At 35.1% G+C, this 21,200-nt stretch overlaps 1 protein-coding gene across 3 annotated transcripts in view; it reads right to left on the bottom strand.

The window, feature by feature from the left end:
* MTX2 (metaxin 2) overlaps window positions 1-21,200 on the bottom strand; it is a 57,258-nt gene that overhangs the window by 31,072 nt on the left and 4,986 nt on the right. For all 3 annotated transcript variants that reach the window (XM_082466814.1, XM_082466812.1, XM_082466813.1), the window contains 2 exons: window positions 4,066-4,113; window positions 2,970-3,016 (listed from right to left, as the gene is read on the bottom strand). In XM_082466814.1, coding sequence (XP_082322940.1) covers window positions 2,970-3,016; window positions 4,066-4,113 — 95 coding nt within the window. The remainder of the gene's footprint in view (window positions 1-2,969; window positions 3,017-4,065; window positions 4,114-21,200) is intronic.

Raw genomic sequence — 21,200 nt, 5'->3', positions numbered from 1 at the left:
CCCAGATTATTTAAAATGTTAATTTTTTTTTAACAGTAATATAATGATATCTTGGTTTGTGCTGAAAACTAGTTAAACCGTCTATTCTAGGGTTTCTCAACATTGACACCATTTACATTTGGGGCTGGATAATTCTTTCTGTGGAGGGACTGTCTCGTGCACTGTTTCACAGCATTCCTGGTGTCTACCCAGTAGATGCCAAAAGCAGCCTCCCTAGCAGTTGTGACAATCAAAAATGTCTAAACACTGTCAAATGTCCTCTGTGGGGTAGTAATCCTCCCTCAGTTAAGAACTACTGGTCTATTCCTACCCAAAATACAAATGGGACCTAATGAAACTTAAAAGCTTTTGCACAGCAAAGGAAACCATAAACAAGATGAAAAGACAACCCTCAGAATGGGAGAAAATATGTGCAAACGAAACAACTGACAAAGGATTAATCTCCAAAATATGCAAGCAGCTCATGCAGCTCAATACCAAAAAAACAAACAACCCAATCCAAAAATGGGCAGAAGACCTAAATAGACATTTCTCCAAAGAAGGCATACAGATTGCCAACAAATACATGAAAAGATGCTCAGCACTGCTAATCATTAGAGAAACGCAAATCAAAACTACAATGAGGTATCACCTCACACCAGTCAGAATGGCCATCACCAAAAAATCTACAAACCATAAATGCTGGAGAGGGTGTGGAGAAAAGGGAATCCTCTTGCACTGTTGGTGGGAATGTAAATTGATACAGCCACTATGGAGAACAGTATGGAGGTTCCTTAACTAAAAATAGAACTACCATATGACCCAGCAATCCCACTACTGGGCATATACCCTGAGAAAATCATAATCAAAAAGAGTCATGTACCACAATGTTCATTGCAGCTCTATTTACAATAGCCAGGACATGGAAGTAACCTAAGTGTCCACTGACAGATGAAAGGATAAAGAAGATGTGGCACGTATATACAATGGAATATTACTCAGCCATAAAAAGAAACGAAATTGAGTTATTTGTAGTGAGGTGGATGGACCTAGAGTCTGTCATACAGGGTGAAGTAAGTCAGAAAGAGAAAAACAAATACCGTATGCTAACACATATATATGGAATCTAAAAAAAAAAAAAAAAAAAAGAAAAAAGCATGGTTCTGATGAACCTAGGGGCAGGACAGGAAGAAAGATGCAGACGTAGAGAATGGACTTGAGGACACAGGGACGGGGAAGGGTAAGCTGGGACGAAGTGAGAGAGTGTCATGGACATATATACACTACCAAATGTAAAATGGATGGCTAGTGGGAAGCAGCCGCATAGCACAGGGAGATCAGCTCGGTGCTTTGTGACCACCTACAGGGGTGGGATAGGGAGGGTGGGAGAGAGGGAGACGCAAGAGGGAAGAGATAGGGGGATATATGTATATGTATAGCTGATTCACTTTGTTATACAGCAGAAACTAACACACGATTGTAAAGCAATTATACTCCAATAAAGATGTTAAAAAATATATATATATTCACTGTGCCCTGAAGCTATCTTTTCAAAAGTATAAAGACTGAAGACACTATTTCACACACAGCAAGTAATTTACTTGTGCTATCAGTTATCAAGCAAGATTGCTTCTACCACACTTATAAACGCTTCATTCAACAAATATTTACTGAGTACATTTTATAAGCTAGGCACTGTGTCATTAGTATTTGAAAACTAAACTTAAATTTCAACTTCCTTATCCCCCCCTGCCAAAAAGGCAGTATAAAGTCCATATTTATTAAATATAACCAACTAAGAAGTTCTGCCTCTCAAAGATTACCGTAAGAAAGAAAATACACTAGTTATAGTACTAGTGCCTAAAGATAAAATAAAGGTAAGTAAATAAACAAAATTTATATTCTTGGTAAAAATATATAAATCTTCTAAAAGAAAGAAACTTAAAAAAGCTCATACTCATACAAATAAATTATTGTCCAAACACATTTCTTTCTATCTTTTCCTTCTTTCCCTGCCTTAAACAAAATTAAAATGTACTGAATGACATACTATGTATCAGACATAGTTATTAAGCCCAGATGATATCAAGTTGAATTTAAAAAAAACAAGATGACCAAGTGCCTAGCATCATGCTTAGAACGCAGCAAAAGCAGTCCCTCTTCTTCCTTTTCTTTCTGTCCTCAAGAAGCTCACAGTCTCATCTCCAACAAATGTCACGTCTTAGATTTCTCTTTTAAGTTATCTTTTAGGTGCTACACAATAAAATCCTCTTTGTGATTCAAACTATGTAAGCTAACCAAACAGCAACTAAATACGTAAAATGTTTCAATAATTATAATTCCATAATCTACATAAACATTTCTCTTTTTTTTAAGGTAAACAATTCCCAAGTATCCTATTCTTCCTATAGCGCAGTTTAAAGTTTACAGGACCACTAATCTTTTGGATTACACAACTGTGATATACAACTTGAAGAGTTACTATTATATTCAGTAAGTGGTCTGGGGATAATAGACACTAATGTAATCGATAAATATATAAGGAATGGCTGGAGAAGAATATGTTTGCTTCATGATTACCAAATGGGTTAAGGCTAGAATGAGAAGAATGAGAGAATGATGCTTAAAAATATGTAGTGAATAAATCTTTACAAATAAGTTAGAAAATAGTTTTGTGCCTATAAATGAACATATCACCCCAAATAATCAATACCATCATATCTAGCCAAAAGCAAAACAGCAAATAAAGAAAATGCACCTACAACATAAGTGATGTTTATAAAAAGAATGAATAATGAAGATTTTTATGTTCATTTTACATACTAACAACAATTACCTGAATAATATTACATAATAAAATTATACTTCACAAAGAGATGTTATATTGATAATGATAAATCACAAAAGATTCTAAACATACAGTATCAGACTGGAGAAGAAAAAAAATTTGCAACTCAAAATTTAAAAAATTACATTATTTACATACTTACCTGCACAGCAAGAGAAGCTGCATTGTCAGAAAGCAAAATTTGCTCCCCTGTAGAAATACAATGAAAGGTCTGAGTCAAAAGCATAACTGCTAAACAAGTAAAATACATTTATAAATGTTTTTATTTTTAAAAACTATTCCTATTTCTAAAAAGAAAATGTAATCATGAAGTTCTATATCAATGCTGTTGTGTCTATATGTCTATATCAATGTGTGATTATAATTTTGATTAAATTATCATAGTATGTAAATAACAATGAAACAAAACTATTTACTCTGAAACTATTTGATCACTTATTGTATTTTATCAACAATTTCCTCTAAAACTAATTGATCACTTACTGTATTTTATCAACAATATGTAATGAAAATCGCTCACTTAAAAACAAATTCGTTTTCCAAGTTTTCAAGAAACATTCCTCTTCTTTTCATTAAAATTAAGTAAAATAGTATCTCTACTCAAACCTCTCTAGTTAAAAGTAAAAGCATTCAAAATCATATAAAACCAGCTTACAGTTAATATTACACAGTGTGTCTAGGTCTGTCACACAAAAGAAAGATGACAAGTTTGCTGCGATAAAAATTCCATGCTTAGAAGACTAGGGCTGCTGCCTATTAGTCTTCATTACTTTGCAGTCTTCTGACAACTGTAGCAGGCTGCTGAGCCCCAAATGGGGTCCATAATGTGACCTGATGATATATGAAGAGCTGCTAAAGGGAGCCTGAACCATCCTAGCCTATACATTTTAACAGTTCCTTTTTACTGAGAGCCCACTTTACCACAGGACTTCAAAAATCTGCTGTGTCAGCTATTGGCACAGTAAATCTGCCAACTGCTCCTGCAACCACATCATTTTACACTGCCTACAGCAGCCAATATAATGAGTCAATAATAAACTAAGGACCTTATAGGCCATGAATAGTTGGTTTACACTGGCAGATATAAATTTAGGTAAAATCTCCTAGACAAATTATACAAGGGAATCCCTTCTTTATGTTTTATGTTCTCTTTGCAAAGGATTATATTATTGAAGGGTGTTTTTGGTAATAAATATATTTTGATACAAAGCCATTTTTAACTGAGAACAAGTACCTACCTTTCAGTTGCTGATATAATGTAGCATTTTCAGGCCAAGGTTCTGCAGCTGTGGAAACACAGCAGTGATAATTAGGCACATAGGGCAAAAACATATCAATAACCAATCAAATTAATAATCACATACATTTGCCTACAGCATTTAAAGTCAATTGCCAAGGATACCTTAAATATGGCAACTAGTCACACTACTTTAGATTCTATGGGAACCTATATAAGCAGGTTAGATAATTTCTTTTAAGTGAATGTTTGGTGGTAGTTTCATTTTTTATGGGGAGGAGGTGGAAGACATCTTGCCCAATCAAAAGGGAAAATTTTAAAAATAAAACAGCCTAAATGCTACTATTCCTTTAGCCTCCTTCAAACACAGACATATCCAAAATGTTACTCATGCATATAAAAAGATAATTTCAGTTCACTATCAAAGAGAAAAATAGTGAAGCAATATTTATAATATTTTACTGTAAACTTTTAAGGAAGTAAATATTCAAAAGACAACACTGTATGAAAGAATCAAATACATCTGTATCAGGCTGTGCATCTTTCCTCATAAGCTGGTAGTATTTAAACAGACAGAGGAATCCTGTTGTTGTCTACATTTCATTGCCTTGACCTCACCAATACCATCTCACAAAAACAAAGGGAAGTAACATGATGAAGCAGTTAAGTACCTGCAATGTGAAATAGAGCTGCTAAAGCTAATTTTAGGCCTGAAGCCAGGCTGGACCTTGACTCAACCTCTCATCCAGAGTAGACTCCAACTACAAAGAGAATATTAGCAACCTACCAGTGCTTGGAAAAAGCACTAGATTTGAATTTGTCTAATCAACTGCACTTAAGAAGCAATGCCTCCACTGACAGAATATTCAGTATATCATTTGTTGAATTCTTCTTTGTAAAAGCCATAAAACATCAGAATCACCAATTCTAACAATCTAACTATATTTGCTGTCAGGAAGAAAGTCAAATATGAAATTTGACAATAATTGGTATTTTTCTTACTGTGTTTAAATTAATACAGTCTCTGTGACACAGTAACAAATTATTTTTTTAATATATACTTCCAGCTGGTTTTTTAAAAAAGAAATTTATACACATGAAGCATTTTTTTCTTAAGACTGATCATTTAAGATGCACTAAAACAGTCTTAGGAGTGGGAGGGAGGGGTGGACGCCTTAATTTCCTTTTACTTCCACTTTAGAATGAAAAGAAAAACATTGTACTATTATTGTAAATTATAAATTTTGGTTTGGTCTGGGCTACACAAAATTAAACTCATACTTAGGGATAATACATGAAGTCACCAAGCAAATAATGGACCATACACAGTTTTGCACACTGTTATCCACAGTATTACAGACCTCCCTTGACGTACCATGGGTTTACATCCCGATAAACCCACTGTACGTTGAAAATGCATTTAATATACCTCACCTACCAAACATCATAGCCTAGCCTAGCTCACATTAAACGTGCTCAAAACACTTACATCGGCTTACAGTTGGGCAAAATCATCTAACACAAAGCCTGTTTTATAATAAAGTGTTGAATATCTCATGTAATTTATGGAATACTGTACTGAAAGTGAAAAACAGGATGGTTTTATGGGCACAGAATGGTGGTAAGCATATCAGTTGTTCACCCTCTTGATTTCGTGATTTCGTGGCTGACTGGGAGCTGTGGCTGACTGGGAGCTGTGACTCCCTGCTGCTGCCCGGCATCAAGAGTATCTAGTTACATATCGCTAGCCCAAGCAAAGATCAAAATTCACAATGTGAAGTACAGTTTCTACTGAATGCGTATCGCTTTCGCTCTATCGTAAAGTCGAAAAATCGTAAGTCACACCGTTGTTAAGTTAGGGACTGTCTGTATACATATTCGTAAAGGCTACTGAATTTCAACTCACATACCAAAAAGGCAGTGCAACTAAATATTACTGTATGTTACTGTAAACTTTTTAACAAAGTAAAATTTCAATAAGAACCCAATTAACCTGTGTAACAGTTTTAAAAATAAAAGTCAGGGAAACAAAAACAAGCTGACATCAGCAATTTACTAAAAAATAACCTTTTAGGATAAACTGTATGATCAGCACACCTACACTGTTTACATCTATATAAGAAACAATACAATGAGGTTCATTCATTATAAGAGTCTACATCATTAAAGACTCAATTATATGCATTATATTAATCTTATTAAAGAAAGCAATAAGGCATAGGAATAAAATTTACAAAAGTTCCTAAGACATTGAAATTAAGTTCCTTGAGGGCACAAATGTGTCATATGCATCTGTGTATGCCACACTGTGCCATGTTTTGCATACAGTTGGTGATCATTAATTGTGCATGGAAAGAAAGAAACCTACCAGTCAATCCCCTAAATATTCTGGCTAACCAAAGTTTTACTGAATTTAATTATCAACTATGTTAAAGTAATAGGGTGCTCTAAATATTCTGGTAATTTTAACTTTTGGTTAGCTATTTTGTGTACATATTAGACATGAATTACAAAATTTCAAAACAATGGAAAAATATACATTTAGCATTAAATATATGCTGAATATAATTTAAGTGTTCTTTGATAAATTAGAAGCTACATCACTACTCTGCAGTATCAGAGTTCTCATATATTCTTCTGTGTTCAGTAATTCCAGTTAAAAGTTCATTTATCATCACTCCCTTTCTCCCGATGTAATACAACCAACATATGTAAAAGTAACAGAAATCTTGCAATATATTACCCGACTGCAAATAAGAATAAAGGAGTTATCTACAAATACTAAAAGCTCTGTTATTAAGAACCTAAAGCTGGAAATGGGGATGACGGAGTATATTTTCCTCGCTCCAACATACAAACTATGTTCCAACTCAGGAATTATTGAAAATAAATTCTCAGGGCTTCCATGGTGGCGCAGTGGTTGAGAATCTGCCTGCTAATGCAGGGGACACGGGTTCGAGCCCTGGTCTGGGAAGATCCCACATGCTGTGGAGCAACTAGGCCCGTGAGCCACAACTACTGAGCCTGCGCGTCTGAAGCCTGTGCTCCGCAACAAGAGAGGCCGCGATAGTTGAGAGGCCCGCGTACCACGATGAAGAGTGGCCCCCGCTTGCCGCAACTAGACAAAGCCCTCGCACAGAAACAAAGACCCAACACAGCCAAAATTAAAAATAAATAAATAAATCAAATTTTAAAAAAAATTCTCAGAAAGTAACTCTGCCAAAACATTTGATGTTATCTTCACAAACAGAACCTATCATTTAAAAAGAGAAGGCAAGTAGGCTGATATAAACCTATATAACCATGCTATTTTAGCAGCTTGGAATTCCAGTATATATCCACAGTCCAGGAGGCAAGAAATAGCAGAGTATGCAGGGAATGATCAGGGAATGAATGACATGGGAGAAGAAATGGCTGGTGTGTTATTCAACAGAGAGACAATAGTGAAAATCCTAAGTTGTCTGGCATGGCAATGGATCTACAAATCAACCATGTAGGTATCTTTCTAGGAAATGAGCTTTCATAAGTAAGTCCATGAATCATGAACATTATCCACACGTAACAAAGTACAAAGCCTACTTCTTGGTTTGGGTAATATTAATTAAAGCCTTTTCATTGAGAATGCCTATTATGTGAAAGACAAAGTCCAAAAATACAATTTCTTCCCCACTCCTCTTTCCCAAGGTTAGGGAAGTTAATATCCACCCTTGTCCCTGATCATGTGTAAAAGAGAGGGAGATTAAGAATTCAAAATTATAGTACTCACAACAGACCTTAAAAATCTGCAGCATTTAAAAAGAAAAATCTTTAAAAATAAATAATAAAACATTTTCATCTCTTACTAGTTTTACTTTAGTTAACCTAAAATGTTTTAGACCACAGACTAATTCAATAGTGAATAAAATTTCATGACTCACCTATCCTATTTTCAATTTCTACCACCAAAATCTCTCCCTGATGTGAAGAGCCTTTTTAAACCTGCCTTAGGGAAGGGCCAGCCTTAGAATAAATATAGAAGGTGAGACTAAACGTTTCTGAAAAGGAGACTGATAGAAAATGAGGATTGAGAGACAACGTTGTCCAACACTGTCAAGGTGCCAACTACTGGTATTATTTGCATATTAAAAGTAATTTTTATGCTTCATACACATCAGTAGTTTGTGTGGCTCTGGGAATAAAGATCGACTTGGCCTTACACATCACCCTCTCTCCCTCTCTGGCCTCATCGTTCCTCTCCACCCACTCTATACACCAGCCACAATGGCCTTCACCCAGTTTCTGAATGCATCACGTTCCTTCTGGCCCCAGAGATTCATTTAAGCTGTTTCCTCTACCCTGGAGCTATCCTCCCCTCCTATCGTGTCCTTACATCTCAGCAAAAACATCACTTCCTCAGGTTGGGCCAGCTGCATGGACTTACAACCTGAACAGCTGCACGGGTGATTTTAGGTTCTGCTGCACCAGTCTTGAGGCCCCTGTTCTTTTAAACAGGGGCCTCATATTTTCATTTCACACTGGGCCCTACAAACTATGTAGCTGGTCCTGTCCTCAGGGAAGACTTCGGTGACCTCTGGAATAGTTCAAACCCTCTCTTTTTCAAGCTTGAATAAGATGCACACTTCTTTGTACCACTTATCAAAGTCAACATTTTTACAGGGATTTGAGGACTATTTGTTTATCTCCCCCACTAGAAAATAAGCACATGAATCCAGTGTTCATGTCTGATTTTTTGCTTACCACTTCATCCCTAGAACCTAGCACCAAACAGGCAATCAGTAAATGCTGGTTGAATAAATGTTTGTGTTTACTATTACTGCTATCATTATTATGATTCTGTACTGTTTAGGCTAAGAATGAAGCAGGGAAGATAAGAAAACTACACAACCTGGCCAAAAAAGGGAAACTTTTACCCAGAGAACTCCAATACTACAACCAATAACACAACTATAAAAATATTAAACAGCTGCCTAAAATAGTTGGCAGAATCTAATCCTGTAAACTTACCTATGCACTGACCCTAAAACTGGAAATCTGTTTCTATGTTTTATACCAAATATACAATTTTCACTGGATATTACTGTTGAAATGCTCCTAAGACCAACACAAGGCCCTCAACCATCTGACAAGTCATCTCACTATTCCCCTTTCCATATTCTTTAACTCTAACATAGGGATTATCACTTTTTAAAATCTCATGTCCCCATCAATAAAATACTTGAGTATGCAGACCCAAATAGATTTGGAAATCATATGGCTGGTATTCCTAAGCTAATAAATCATGCACATTATAAAACATACACTAAAAAAGAAAACAGTTAAAAAATAAATTGAAACCTAAGTTCCAATATTTTCTTCCTGTACTTCAAAGGATTGTCCTGCATAAAACAGGGTGTATATATATCTCGCCTCACCTTGGAAAACACTGTTCTAATTAAATAACTACTTATTTGAAGTTTCAGCAGGGAACCCAGCCATTCACGTACCCTTGAACAAAAAAGAGTCCTCCTCTATTCTAGTGAAATCACCTTTTTTGAACACGAAAAAAGCTTGGAAAGAACACACACAAATTAATTGGGGGGGGGGGGGAATACCTGCCTACCCATCTACCTAATAATAGGACCCTTGTATCCTACCAGAGTACTTAAAATTTCCCCCATATACTTCATACTTCCTCACCTTAGTGACTTTGCTCAAATTGTTCCCCTCTGTCCAGAATATTCCTTCCCCACCACATACCCAAATCCTACACCTTTTTCAAGACCAAGCTTAAAATGCTACCTCTATCAAGAAGGCTTTTGTAACTAAACAAATCTAATTTCTCCTTTATCTATACTGCTCATAGCAGTTTGTACTTGTCTTATATCATATATTGCTTTCTTTTCTATTCTATTATTATGTCAATACCTTATCTCCATTTGTAGGCAGTAAGTTCCTAGAATGTGAAAATTGCTATGGTCCTGAGATTATTTATTAAAGACTAGGCTTCTCAATTGCTCCAAACTTGAATATGGCATTTATAATAATATGTACAATACATGCCAAAATATGAAATTCAAATTAAGCAATATTTAAATTTTTTTGATCTAAGTATCATTTAAAACTACTCTTTATCACAAGAGTTCCAAAGTAAAACTACCCACCTTTCAGAAATTAATTCTTTCACAATCAGAAACTACTATATCATTTTCATACCAAAGCAATAACTTACTCCAAGATACTCTTAGTAACCTACATTAATTCATTCTTGAAAATTAGAATGACTTCTTATTCCCTAGCAAAAGGTCCATGAAAGTGTTTATCATTTTTATAAAGAAGAAATATATTCCTATTTTACAGGTATAAATAAAAAACATCTAGAAATAAAGCAAATATCAGAACACCGCATAACTTTCTATCCAAATAACATTATTAAAGGTCTTTTAACCCCTTCATCCTTTACTTTCTTTCCAATTTTGCCCAGGTAAAACTGCCCTGAGTATTTCACACTAGTGTCTCTTTTACCAGGAGCAAAGGTGATTCCTCTTAAAGTCTCAGCCTTTAGTGATAGCTTTTTTTATGCAAAGGAATGTTTTTAAAGTTTTCAAAGTTATTTTCTACCTCCCATAAGTATTTATGTTGGAGGAGAATAAAGCTTAGAAAAAGAGAGAATACATACTTTTGGACTTTTGAAAGTCCTAATATAAAATAAACAATGCATAAATAAATAAATTTGTGCTAGAAATACACACATGATAAAGCAAAACCCATAGCCCCCCAAAATACATACTTGATTCTCATTTAATTATCTTTAAGGTACCTATTATTTTCAAGCTTTATCAACCAATATAACAAAAACATCAATATTCTTTACTACAAATCCATTACAATTTTTAGAGAAATGACTACTGGCCAACAAATTCACATATCTAGGTTTCTTAAAGACTCCATTTTACCTGCAGTATTCTCTATAGTATCAAGTTGGGTGATAAGTCATTCTGGTGGCAAATGATCTATCTATTCCATTCAATTCAGGGTATTTCACAGTATGAAAGTGCTATGCCCTAGTAAACAAGTCTAATTCTAAAGTCCATCTCTTGATGATCTAATCTAAAAAGACAAGAGAAGGGCCATAAAAAGAGATGCCCTCTGTTGTTGGGGTTTTTTTTTTAATTCTTCATTCTTAATGTACAACATGACTCCTCTGGCATATGAATGTAGGTGAAGACATGATTTGTAGGATAATAGGCACTAATATTACATGCTGCTTCAGTACTGTCATATTTCCAATCCATCAAATTGATTAATGCTATAATAACTGTACACAAACCTATCATTTGTGCACTAATGAAGTCAAACCCAGTTTATCCTTAGGCAACTAGATTCCAAAAGCTCATAGATGTCATCTCTTCCGCTTCCAAAGGCTATTTAGACAGTCTAAAGGAATAAGAAACGCATGTAACCTATCTCCAAATTTGGATGTCGTTCTGCCAAAGGTGTAAATGCAAATACGACTAATAAAACAAAATGCTCAAAGAATATTTGACAGCTCTTAAACATGGACAAGTTACTGCAAGACACACAGAGAAAAGAAGGAAATAATTTACTGTTTGACATAAATACTATACTGGTGATCTCAGTGATATCAACATAGACACTAAGTTCAAAACCTGTCAAGTTGTTAAATGAAGCCTTCATTTAAAATAGATTTTTAAGATGTTTAGAGTTAAAATATGATGACATGTGACTTCATCAAAGCTAGAATTTTAAGAGCTATGTATTAGATTCAACAATTCAGCCTGCAAACTATAGTACAATTCAAAGATAACACTATATCCCAGATAATGCTGATCATGAAATGATTAAATAGTGATATCCTTGAGGTACTGTCTCATAGGGGATGTTTAATGATACTACATAGGATGTGTAAGCAGGACGTGACTCTTCACACAATAAGAGTTTAAAATCATTCTCAGACTTCCCTGGTGGCACAGTGATTAAGAATCCACCTGCCAATGCAGGGAACATGGGTGCGAGCCCTGGTCCGGGAAGATCCCACATGCCACGGAGCAACTAAGCCCATGCTCCACAACTACTGAGCCTGCGAGCCACAACAACTGAGCCCACGTGACACAACTACTGAAGCCCATGCGCCTAAAGTCCGTGCTCTGCAACAAAGAGAAGCCAACGCAGTGAGAAGCCTGAGCAACGCATCGAAGAATAGCCCCCGCTCGCTGCAACTAGAGAAAGATCGCGCACAGCAACGAAGACCCAATGCAGCCAAAAATAAATAAATAAATTTATTTAAAAAAAACAAAAAAACATTCTCCCATCACCTCAACAGTTGGAGATCAATGTTCATGTCAGAAAGTGGCTCATGTATCATACAACCCAGGGAATATACCCAATATTTTATAATAACTATAAATGGAATATAACCTTTAAAAAATGTGAATCACTATATTGTACACTTATAACTTACACAATATTGTACATCAACTATACTTCAATTTTTAAATACTTTAAAGAAAGTGGCTCATGTTAGAGAATGGAGAGGTGTAGTGCCATGCTGTCATTTCCATAAACTTAAAATAGTTCCGATACTTAAAATACTGACAGGTAGTATTTTGTAACACAGTGGTAAGGCCACTCTCTGTCTTAGTCCACTTGGGCTACTATAACAAAATACCACAGATTGGGTGGCTTATAAACAACAGAAATTTGTTTCTCACAGTTCTGGAAGCTCAAAGTCCAACATCAGGGTGCCAGCATGGTTGGGTTCTGGTAGGAGACCTATTCCAGGTCACTGACTGCAGACTTCTTGCTGGGTCCTCACATGGTGGAAGGGGCTAGGGAGCTCTCTGGGATCTCTTGGCACTAATTCCAATCATGAGGGTTCTGCCCTCATTACCTAATAACCTCCCAACAGTCCCCACCTTCTAATACCATCACCTTGGGATTAGGGTTTCAATGCAAAAATTTGGAGGGGGACACAAACATTCAGATCATAGGAGCCACTTAAAAAATATACTGCAAGGAAGGGCAGATAGAAAGATTAAAGAATACCTTAGATTGAAATAAGGGTCCTGAAGCAAGGAGCAGACATTCTAAGACAGACTAGAGAAGTGTAAGACAAAAATACAAAGGGATTGCCAAACTTTGGAAGAAGATTCACACTAGAACCATTCCCTTGGCTACAAGTTATCATCAGTCCTTAAAAACTTGTTGATTGACATCAGAATCCACTGCATATTCTTTATTGCTTGTTGCATGTAAGTATGTGTAGTAAACTGTACATAGCTCTCATTTTAGAAAGTAAATTAAGCCACATTCTACAAATCCGTTTTATCAGTCATTCAATAAATATTCACAGAACACACACACACACACACACACATACACATACACACACACACACATATATATACACACACACACACACACACCGTGAATATAATGTGCCAGGCACCACTCTAAGCACTAGGGATAAAATTATAAAGAAAATCAAGTAACTGACTTTAAGGCACTTAGACTTTAGTGGTACCATATGGCCCATCTCCCTATCTATTATCTTTATAATGTTCCAAGTTTAAAACTCTGACGAATACTGGAGCTTATCTGAAAATAACAATAAAGATTATCTGATACACCCATAACAAGGCTTAATTCTGTCTACATGTTACACAGAACTAAGAAAAAAAATTACATAAAACAGTGCACAATCTCCAGAATGCCAAATGAATGCCAATTTACTGAGCCCATGGCAGACAAATCATCAGCCCCACAAATCCCTCATCAATATCTCCAACCACCTATTCATTTGTAACAAAGTGGTAAACAAAGGACTAAAATGATTCAAAGTGAGGGCACATGAATGAATGATACATTAGAATTAATATCCAAGGCAAATGGGTTCTAATATCCTGCCATTCAGGAGGCAGAAGAAGGAAAGCAAAACAGATTGAAAATTCAGGAAAACTTGTAAAGGGCAGAACTTCTCTCTTGCAACCAAAGCTGGTGCCCAAATGAAACTAGAGAATAATGAGAATCTACCTCTTTCTGGTCAAAAACTACCTAGACTGCTATTGAGGCAGATGATAATGGTGGTGGGGTGGGGGTGGATGGTGACAGCAGTTAAGAGTCCCTTAAGACCCTTACAGCTATTATCTAGAATATATAAAAAACTTACAACTCAATTACAAAGATGACAAATAACTCAATCCTTTCAATGGGCGTAGGATATGAATAGATATTCCTCCAAAGGAGATACATGAATGGCCAAACAAGCACATGAAAAGATACTCAGTATCATGAGTCATTAGAGAAATGCAAATCAAAACCACAATGAGATGCCACCACCTCACACCCACTAGAATGGCTTTAATCAACAAGACAGACAATAACAAATGTTTAGAGGATGTAGAGCATTTGGAATTCTCACACATTGCTGGTGGGAATATAAAAAGTTTGGAGGTTTCTCAAAATGTTAAACACAGAATTGCCATTATGACTCAGCAATTCCACTCCTAGGTATTCACCCAGGAGAAATGGAAAAACATATCCACACAAAGATTTGTACAAGAATGTTCACAGCAGTGTTATTCACAGTAATCAAAAGGTGGAAACAACCTAAATGACCATCAACTGATGAGTCGATAAACTAAATGTGGTATATCCATACCACAGAATACTATTTGGCAATAAAAAAAGAGCCAAGCATTAATACCTGTTACAACATAGATGAACTTCAAAAGCATTATACCCAGTGAAAAAAGCCAGTCATTAAAGAAAACACATTGTATGATCCCATTTATATGAAATGTTCAGAATAGGCAAATCTATAGAAACAGAAAGTAGGTTAGTGGTTGACTCAGGCTGGGATGGGAATGGGAATGACTGTAAACAGGCAAGAAATTTCTTTTGCGGGTGATGAAAATGTTTCTTCTACAACTGGATTGTGGTAATAATCACAACTCTGTAAATATATTTTAAAAATTAATTGTACACTTAAAACTGGTATATAAATTATACCTCAGTAAAGCTGAAATAGATTTTAAGACTTATTGCATTTATTGTGTACTTAAGTGCTTGACATAGTAACTACCTCACAACAACTTGATGAGGTAGACACTACTATTATTATCCCTATTTTACAATAAGAAAATTAAGGTACAACCATAAGTAATTTGCAAAGTCACAGTGACTAATAAGTGACACGAGCCAGGGTTTGAACCCAGGTAGTCTGGCTCCAGATTCAATGAACACAGAACTGTATTAGCTAACCTCTTACAAAGCCCACAAATAAACATTCTTAGGTAATAATTATAATAATTAATTAATTATAATTAAAGAAATTACAATCACCCTACAACAATGGTTCTCAACCCTTAATGTATACGAATCCCCTAAGGAACTTTGTAAAATTGCATATTTCCACCAAACCCTAAACTCAGAGATTCTGATACTGTAGAAACGAGGGCCGAGAATCCAAACTTGCCACACACACTCCCAGTAAATCTGATGCAGATGGTCTGCGACCACCATCCAAAAAAAAGAAAAAAAAAGAAAAAAAAAGAACTGTCCAAAGGACATGGAGTACACTTGAAATAAAATTAAGTTCTTTTCACCCCTTTCATTCATTTGCCTCACAGAATGTGGCAGTAAGGATCTATGTAGATTAATTTTATTCAAGAAGATTTTTACCCATCTTATTCTACTTAAGTATTTGTGGATATGGCTTAAAGCCATGTTTTAAAACATGCTTTAGTAACAAGTTGCAATTTAATAGTGTTCCAGAATAAGATTTTAAGACTAATGAACTGAGGCTGCACTTGCTTTGGAACCAAAAAGTGGTTAAATGATAGTTTTTCCATTAGATGTAATCAATAAGGAAAGTAAAATTAAGTTAGTAGTTATGAGACTTGAACGTGAGCCATCTGAACCTATCTATGTGACACTAGAGATCAATTTCAAAATGGTATCCAAGGATCAATTTCATAAAACTGACAAACTTCTGGAGGTTAACAAGGGTGAAGAAAACAAATTCACAGCATCAGCAAGCCAATAACTCAGGCTAAAATGAATACAAGTTAAACTGAAAACCTTCCATTCTTAGTAAGGATTCATGTGTCATCCTCTCAAATGGTTATGTTTAGACTTCGCCCCATTATAAAAAAGATCCACCATTTTTCATTAATTTCCAATAAACAGCAGGCCAACTCCAGGTGACTATGAATAGATATGAACCTTGTAGCTAGGACTCAAAATTTGAATTCTCTTTTTAAAAATGGTAATCTGTAATTCATAAAAGAGGAAACACTGACACCGTGTCTGAACTTTTCTCAGAAATAGAGATGAATATGAGATCAATAGCAGAACTATGCAAAAACAGCTGGTTAAGATTAAAAGTGCAGTATCTGGCCAAAAAACAGAGAGAAGACAAACAGTCCCACACAAGTATCAGACCTCAACATTGTTAACAGTGTTAACCTTCAAGATTTAATGGTTCTCTAAATCTAATCCTAGAAAACGGAAAATAAATGTCCCTCCAACTAAGAAACAATCCTCCCCACTACTCTAAACCAATTACAATCACTGTAACAACAGTACCTATTATTTTAAGGATCTGCCCTTTTCTAGTACGTGACATATACTCACTCTCTCATATCAAGCTAGGTAACCAAAGAACTCTCTATTCCTCCTCCCTTACTCCTCTCAGCTAGCCGTGAAACAAATGACTCCTTACAGAGGATTTGATCTGTTGTTATACCTGCAGAAATCTTGGCAGAACTGCCAGATTCCCCAAGAACAACAACAAAAAAAAACAAGAAAAAACAAACAAGAAATAAGATAACATAAACTAACCATCACAGAATCCCTTCATGAACAGAAGCACAGGGATAGAAAATCCTCAGAGAGGCAGAAAAAATATATATTAAAGCATTTAACTAAACAACCATAGGTTATTAAACTTGGAAAAGGGACTATGATAGATAGACAAAGATGAATATAAAACTGCCATTGCTCTCTAAGATCTAATTTTGTTGAGCGGGTGGGGGGCACAGAGCAGAGGGAGTGAGAGGAGGTGACTGAGATACACATAACCATTTACAATACAATAAATGAATACAGGTGGTGTAGGGAAAAAACATAGGTCCTGAAGTGAGACATGCCTGGGTTCCCCTCCCAACTCTACAACTTATTGCCTAAGTGACCTTAGCCAAGTTGCATAACCTCTTCTTGCCTCATTTACTTCATCTGTAAAAAGGGGAAATATCATCTACCTTGTAAGGTTCTTGGAAGAATAAAATTAGATAAACTATGTAAATGCCATATACAGTCTCTAAGCTCACAGACTGTACTCAGTAACAATTATTAATATAAGCATCAGACCAGAGGGATGTATAAAGCACTATAGGAATCCTCTTGAAGAAATGACAATCTGCTTGAGGAAGACAGGAAAGAATTCACGAGAGGAGACGAAATATGAACTGGGTAAAAAAAAATAATCACAAGTGCACTAGACAGAAGGTGAGGGGCAGGGAGAGGAGTTGAGATGTTCACTAAATATCTAACACCCCTAATTCAGTTTGAGAGAAGGGAGGTAAAAGGCTCAGTAAATTAGCATTTGTATTACAGGATACACCACTTTGTTTCAATGGATCTGTCCAACACAAGAATGTAAGTTCACCAAACGCAACAACTGTTACTCATTTTTGTACCCCACCACTTAGCAGAGCACCTAATGCAAATCAGATACTCAACCTAAAAATATATTCTGTGGAAAATACAAGCAGGTCTTTTGCTATCTAAAGCCTAAAAGATATCTGACAGCAAAAAATTGCTATAAGTCTGGAAATAAAACCATCTAACCAAATTAGGAATGATAACATCTCAGGTTAAGCCATGAAGAAACTTCTCTGGTTTATAAAAGTTCTTAGAGATAAAAATATATAATCAGTACAAAAACATAGCTAAGTGTACAAACATAATGAAATGCTTTTTATGGTTTCTATTTTGCTAATGCAGTTACAGTTAATGGGAATTGCCATGACAAAATGACTGTTTTTATGAAAAGAATCTTCTTTATTACTAACCAATCAAATTTCATTTTTATTACTGATGTAGGAAAGTTCAAAACCATGATTCATTTATAGAGCGTACAAAAATAAGAAAAGTGTTCAAGAATAGAGCACAGGATCATTTACAAAGCAATAAAAAATTAAAACGTGCATTTCTCTTACTGGCAAGGCAGAAACTTCTACACATAAATGTCTGTAGCTGGATTTGCTGAATATTATAACTTCTGTCTTTGAACAAAGAATGAGAAGCCTGAATTTAATATCTCATCTTCATTTGACATCTTCAGCCCATCTGAAAACTGCTTATCAAGAAATATCAAAAATGTTTGAAAAATGTTAAGAAGTTTGATGTTTTCTTTCAATTTTCACTCATATATGAAAGGCTTGAGCTAACATTAATAACTCAAAAGTCTTCATAGAAGAACAACTGACAAATTTTATGGGGCATACATCACCAAAATCTTTTAAGTTAAAAATGAAAAATCATGTAATTTCAGAGTACAAAATGTTAATGAAGCACACAAGAAAATCAAAACTCACATTATGCTTAATATGGACTATTATACGATCAAAAACAAGCCTTTCAAGTGATCTTAACAGCATACTAAAGTTTTCTAAAAGGAAATAAACATTGCCTTTAAGAATTTGGTTTTCAACCTATTCATATGATAAAAGAAAATAGGTCACACTGCTGTCAATAAACTGTATTTTGCCTCTAATCTGAAGTATAACCTATTTTGTCTTTGTTTTGCTTCTCCATCTGCCCCTTCAATATCAACTTTTCATGTGCCAAGGTGATAAGCACTACGGTTATGAGTCTATTCATACAACTAATACAAATGAAAAAAGATTCTCTGAAATGTAATGGCCACTTCAATAACTTCTCAATAATTCCTCAGTGCCTTCCTCAATACTGGAGAATCCTCAGAATGTGGACTACAAATAACTAACAAAATATCTTTATTTTCAAGAGCAAAAGAATTGAATGCATTGTATTTTTTCAAATATCTGTTGCAATTATTAGATATTAGATATACAGATGTAAGAGCCTTGACTACCATTTTCTTCACTCTTAATAAATCTTGTGAGCAATAGCATCACTTCTTTTTTACAAAGGACTTTTAACCCACAGTTTCCACTTTGGGCCTCTAAGACGCTTCTGAAATGCTTTCAAAGTCCAAATTTCCCAGTATTCATGTGGAAGAAAGATGGAATAAAAAGCACTTTATTATTGATATAAAAACAAAATTTTTTAAACATGCCTATATTGATTATACTTACTTTCAAAATGCTTACATATGGGTGCCATGGAACCTGTAAAACTACTTTCCTAGATCATACCATAAATTAATGCAACTGCGAGAATGAAATTATTAATAAATTTAAACAATTAAGCACCTGCATGCCCACAGTGAGGTAAATGAAATATTCCAAGTCTTCTTTTTCATCCTTTACATAGTTTACAGAGCTTCTAAATAAAGAACAGAACAGATATTGTCCTGATTTCAAAAGATTAATAACCATAGTATGATGAAATTAACTAATATGCTTAAACTATATCAACACATTAGTGAAGTAATAAGATCATTCAGAAATGATGGTATAGAAATTAATAAAAATAAAGACACTTTGGATAGTTTGCTGACCAAAATGGTAAAGGGATAACAGTACAAAGGTAACATCCTCAAAGGCACCTAGGAAACAAAAGCAGTAACAAACTACCACATACTGAACATACCATGTACTACCCTAGGTGCTTAGATTATAAAATATACTATCCCCTTTTCACAAATAAGGAAACCGTGGCCTAGAAAGCTCTGCCCAAGATCATAAAACAGAAAGCAGAACTGAGCTTAGAATTCAGTTCTGTCTCACTCCAATGGCCTTGTTCCTAACCGTTATACACTATTACCTAACAGAGTTTCAATTTCCTGATCCATAAAACAAGAAAAATGCCTAACATGATCAAATTGTTAATACTAGCAACTATGTATCAATATATCATCTAGCACAGTGGGTCAAAAATGGACGCTTACTCTTATCATCAACCAGATACTTAGCAGCTAAGTTTTTAAGGCTAAAACCTTTTGGCAATGCTAACAAACAAATCACACTGAAAAAGTCTCAGAGTATTTATACCTATGGCCTATACTGAAGATTCAATTATATAATGAAGATAAATATGGCTGGAACTTATCAAAGGTATAATCTTGAAACAAATATCTTAGAATAATTTATTAAAGGAGTAATTTTAATAAAAGTAATAACTGTTTACAGATGTTTTATATTATTGAAATAAATTATGTATTCTACTTATAAGTAATTTTAAAAGCTTTACCAAACTTGTATCTTCACACAGGAGGACAGAAGCAAAGTCCAGTAAAAGAGAAAAACTGATAGGTAAATGAGCTAAAAATAATATTAATGAACACTTACTGAGTGCTTACTATGTGCCAGATACAATGCCAAGCATTTTCTATCTTTTGTCATCTATTCCTTAAATAATCTATAATTATCTTTACCACTTTGCAAATAAGAAACCTGAGGCTTAAAAAGGCAAGTAATTTGCCCAAGGTCACACATTTAGCAAGTAGCTGAATAAGAACCCAGGTCTGACTCTCACTTCCAAGTCCACAGGAAGAAAGCAAGGTGAAGGAAGTGATCAACACTGTAGGAGATTCCTGCAGTTTAGCGCTCAGCACCTCTCTAGCTTTTTGCGTGTATCTGGCGGCACTGTGGAGCCCTAAAAGCTGGAGTCACTCCGGGTAAACAGATGGGCAAGTGAGTCAGGCCTGTCCATCACAGTACTCTGTCTTTTTGGCTACAGTGACTACGCCAAATATGGTCATACAACCCAAATGGGAATACTCAATCCTTCCCCAGGATATGTGCCTACCCAACTATCTGAAAAAAATAATTTTTTTTCACCTGAAACTCAACTAATGTATTGGAAAATTTTGCCAGTTAAAAAAACAAGTGAAAATTTAAAATACACAGGTTGTTACAAAAGATTTTGAAAACCACTCAATATCCAGGACTATTTTCATCCTCTTTTTAAAGTTCTTAAGCTAGCATATCG

This window comes from Balaenoptera physalus (genome assembly GCF_965194825.1).
Source record: "Balaenoptera physalus genome assembly, chromosome: 6".
NCBI lineage: Eukaryota > Metazoa > Chordata > Mammalia > Artiodactyla > Balaenopteridae > Balaenoptera > Balaenoptera physalus.
Note: the sequence above shows the minus strand (reverse complement) of the source record. Positions and strands in the feature narration are given on the sequence as shown.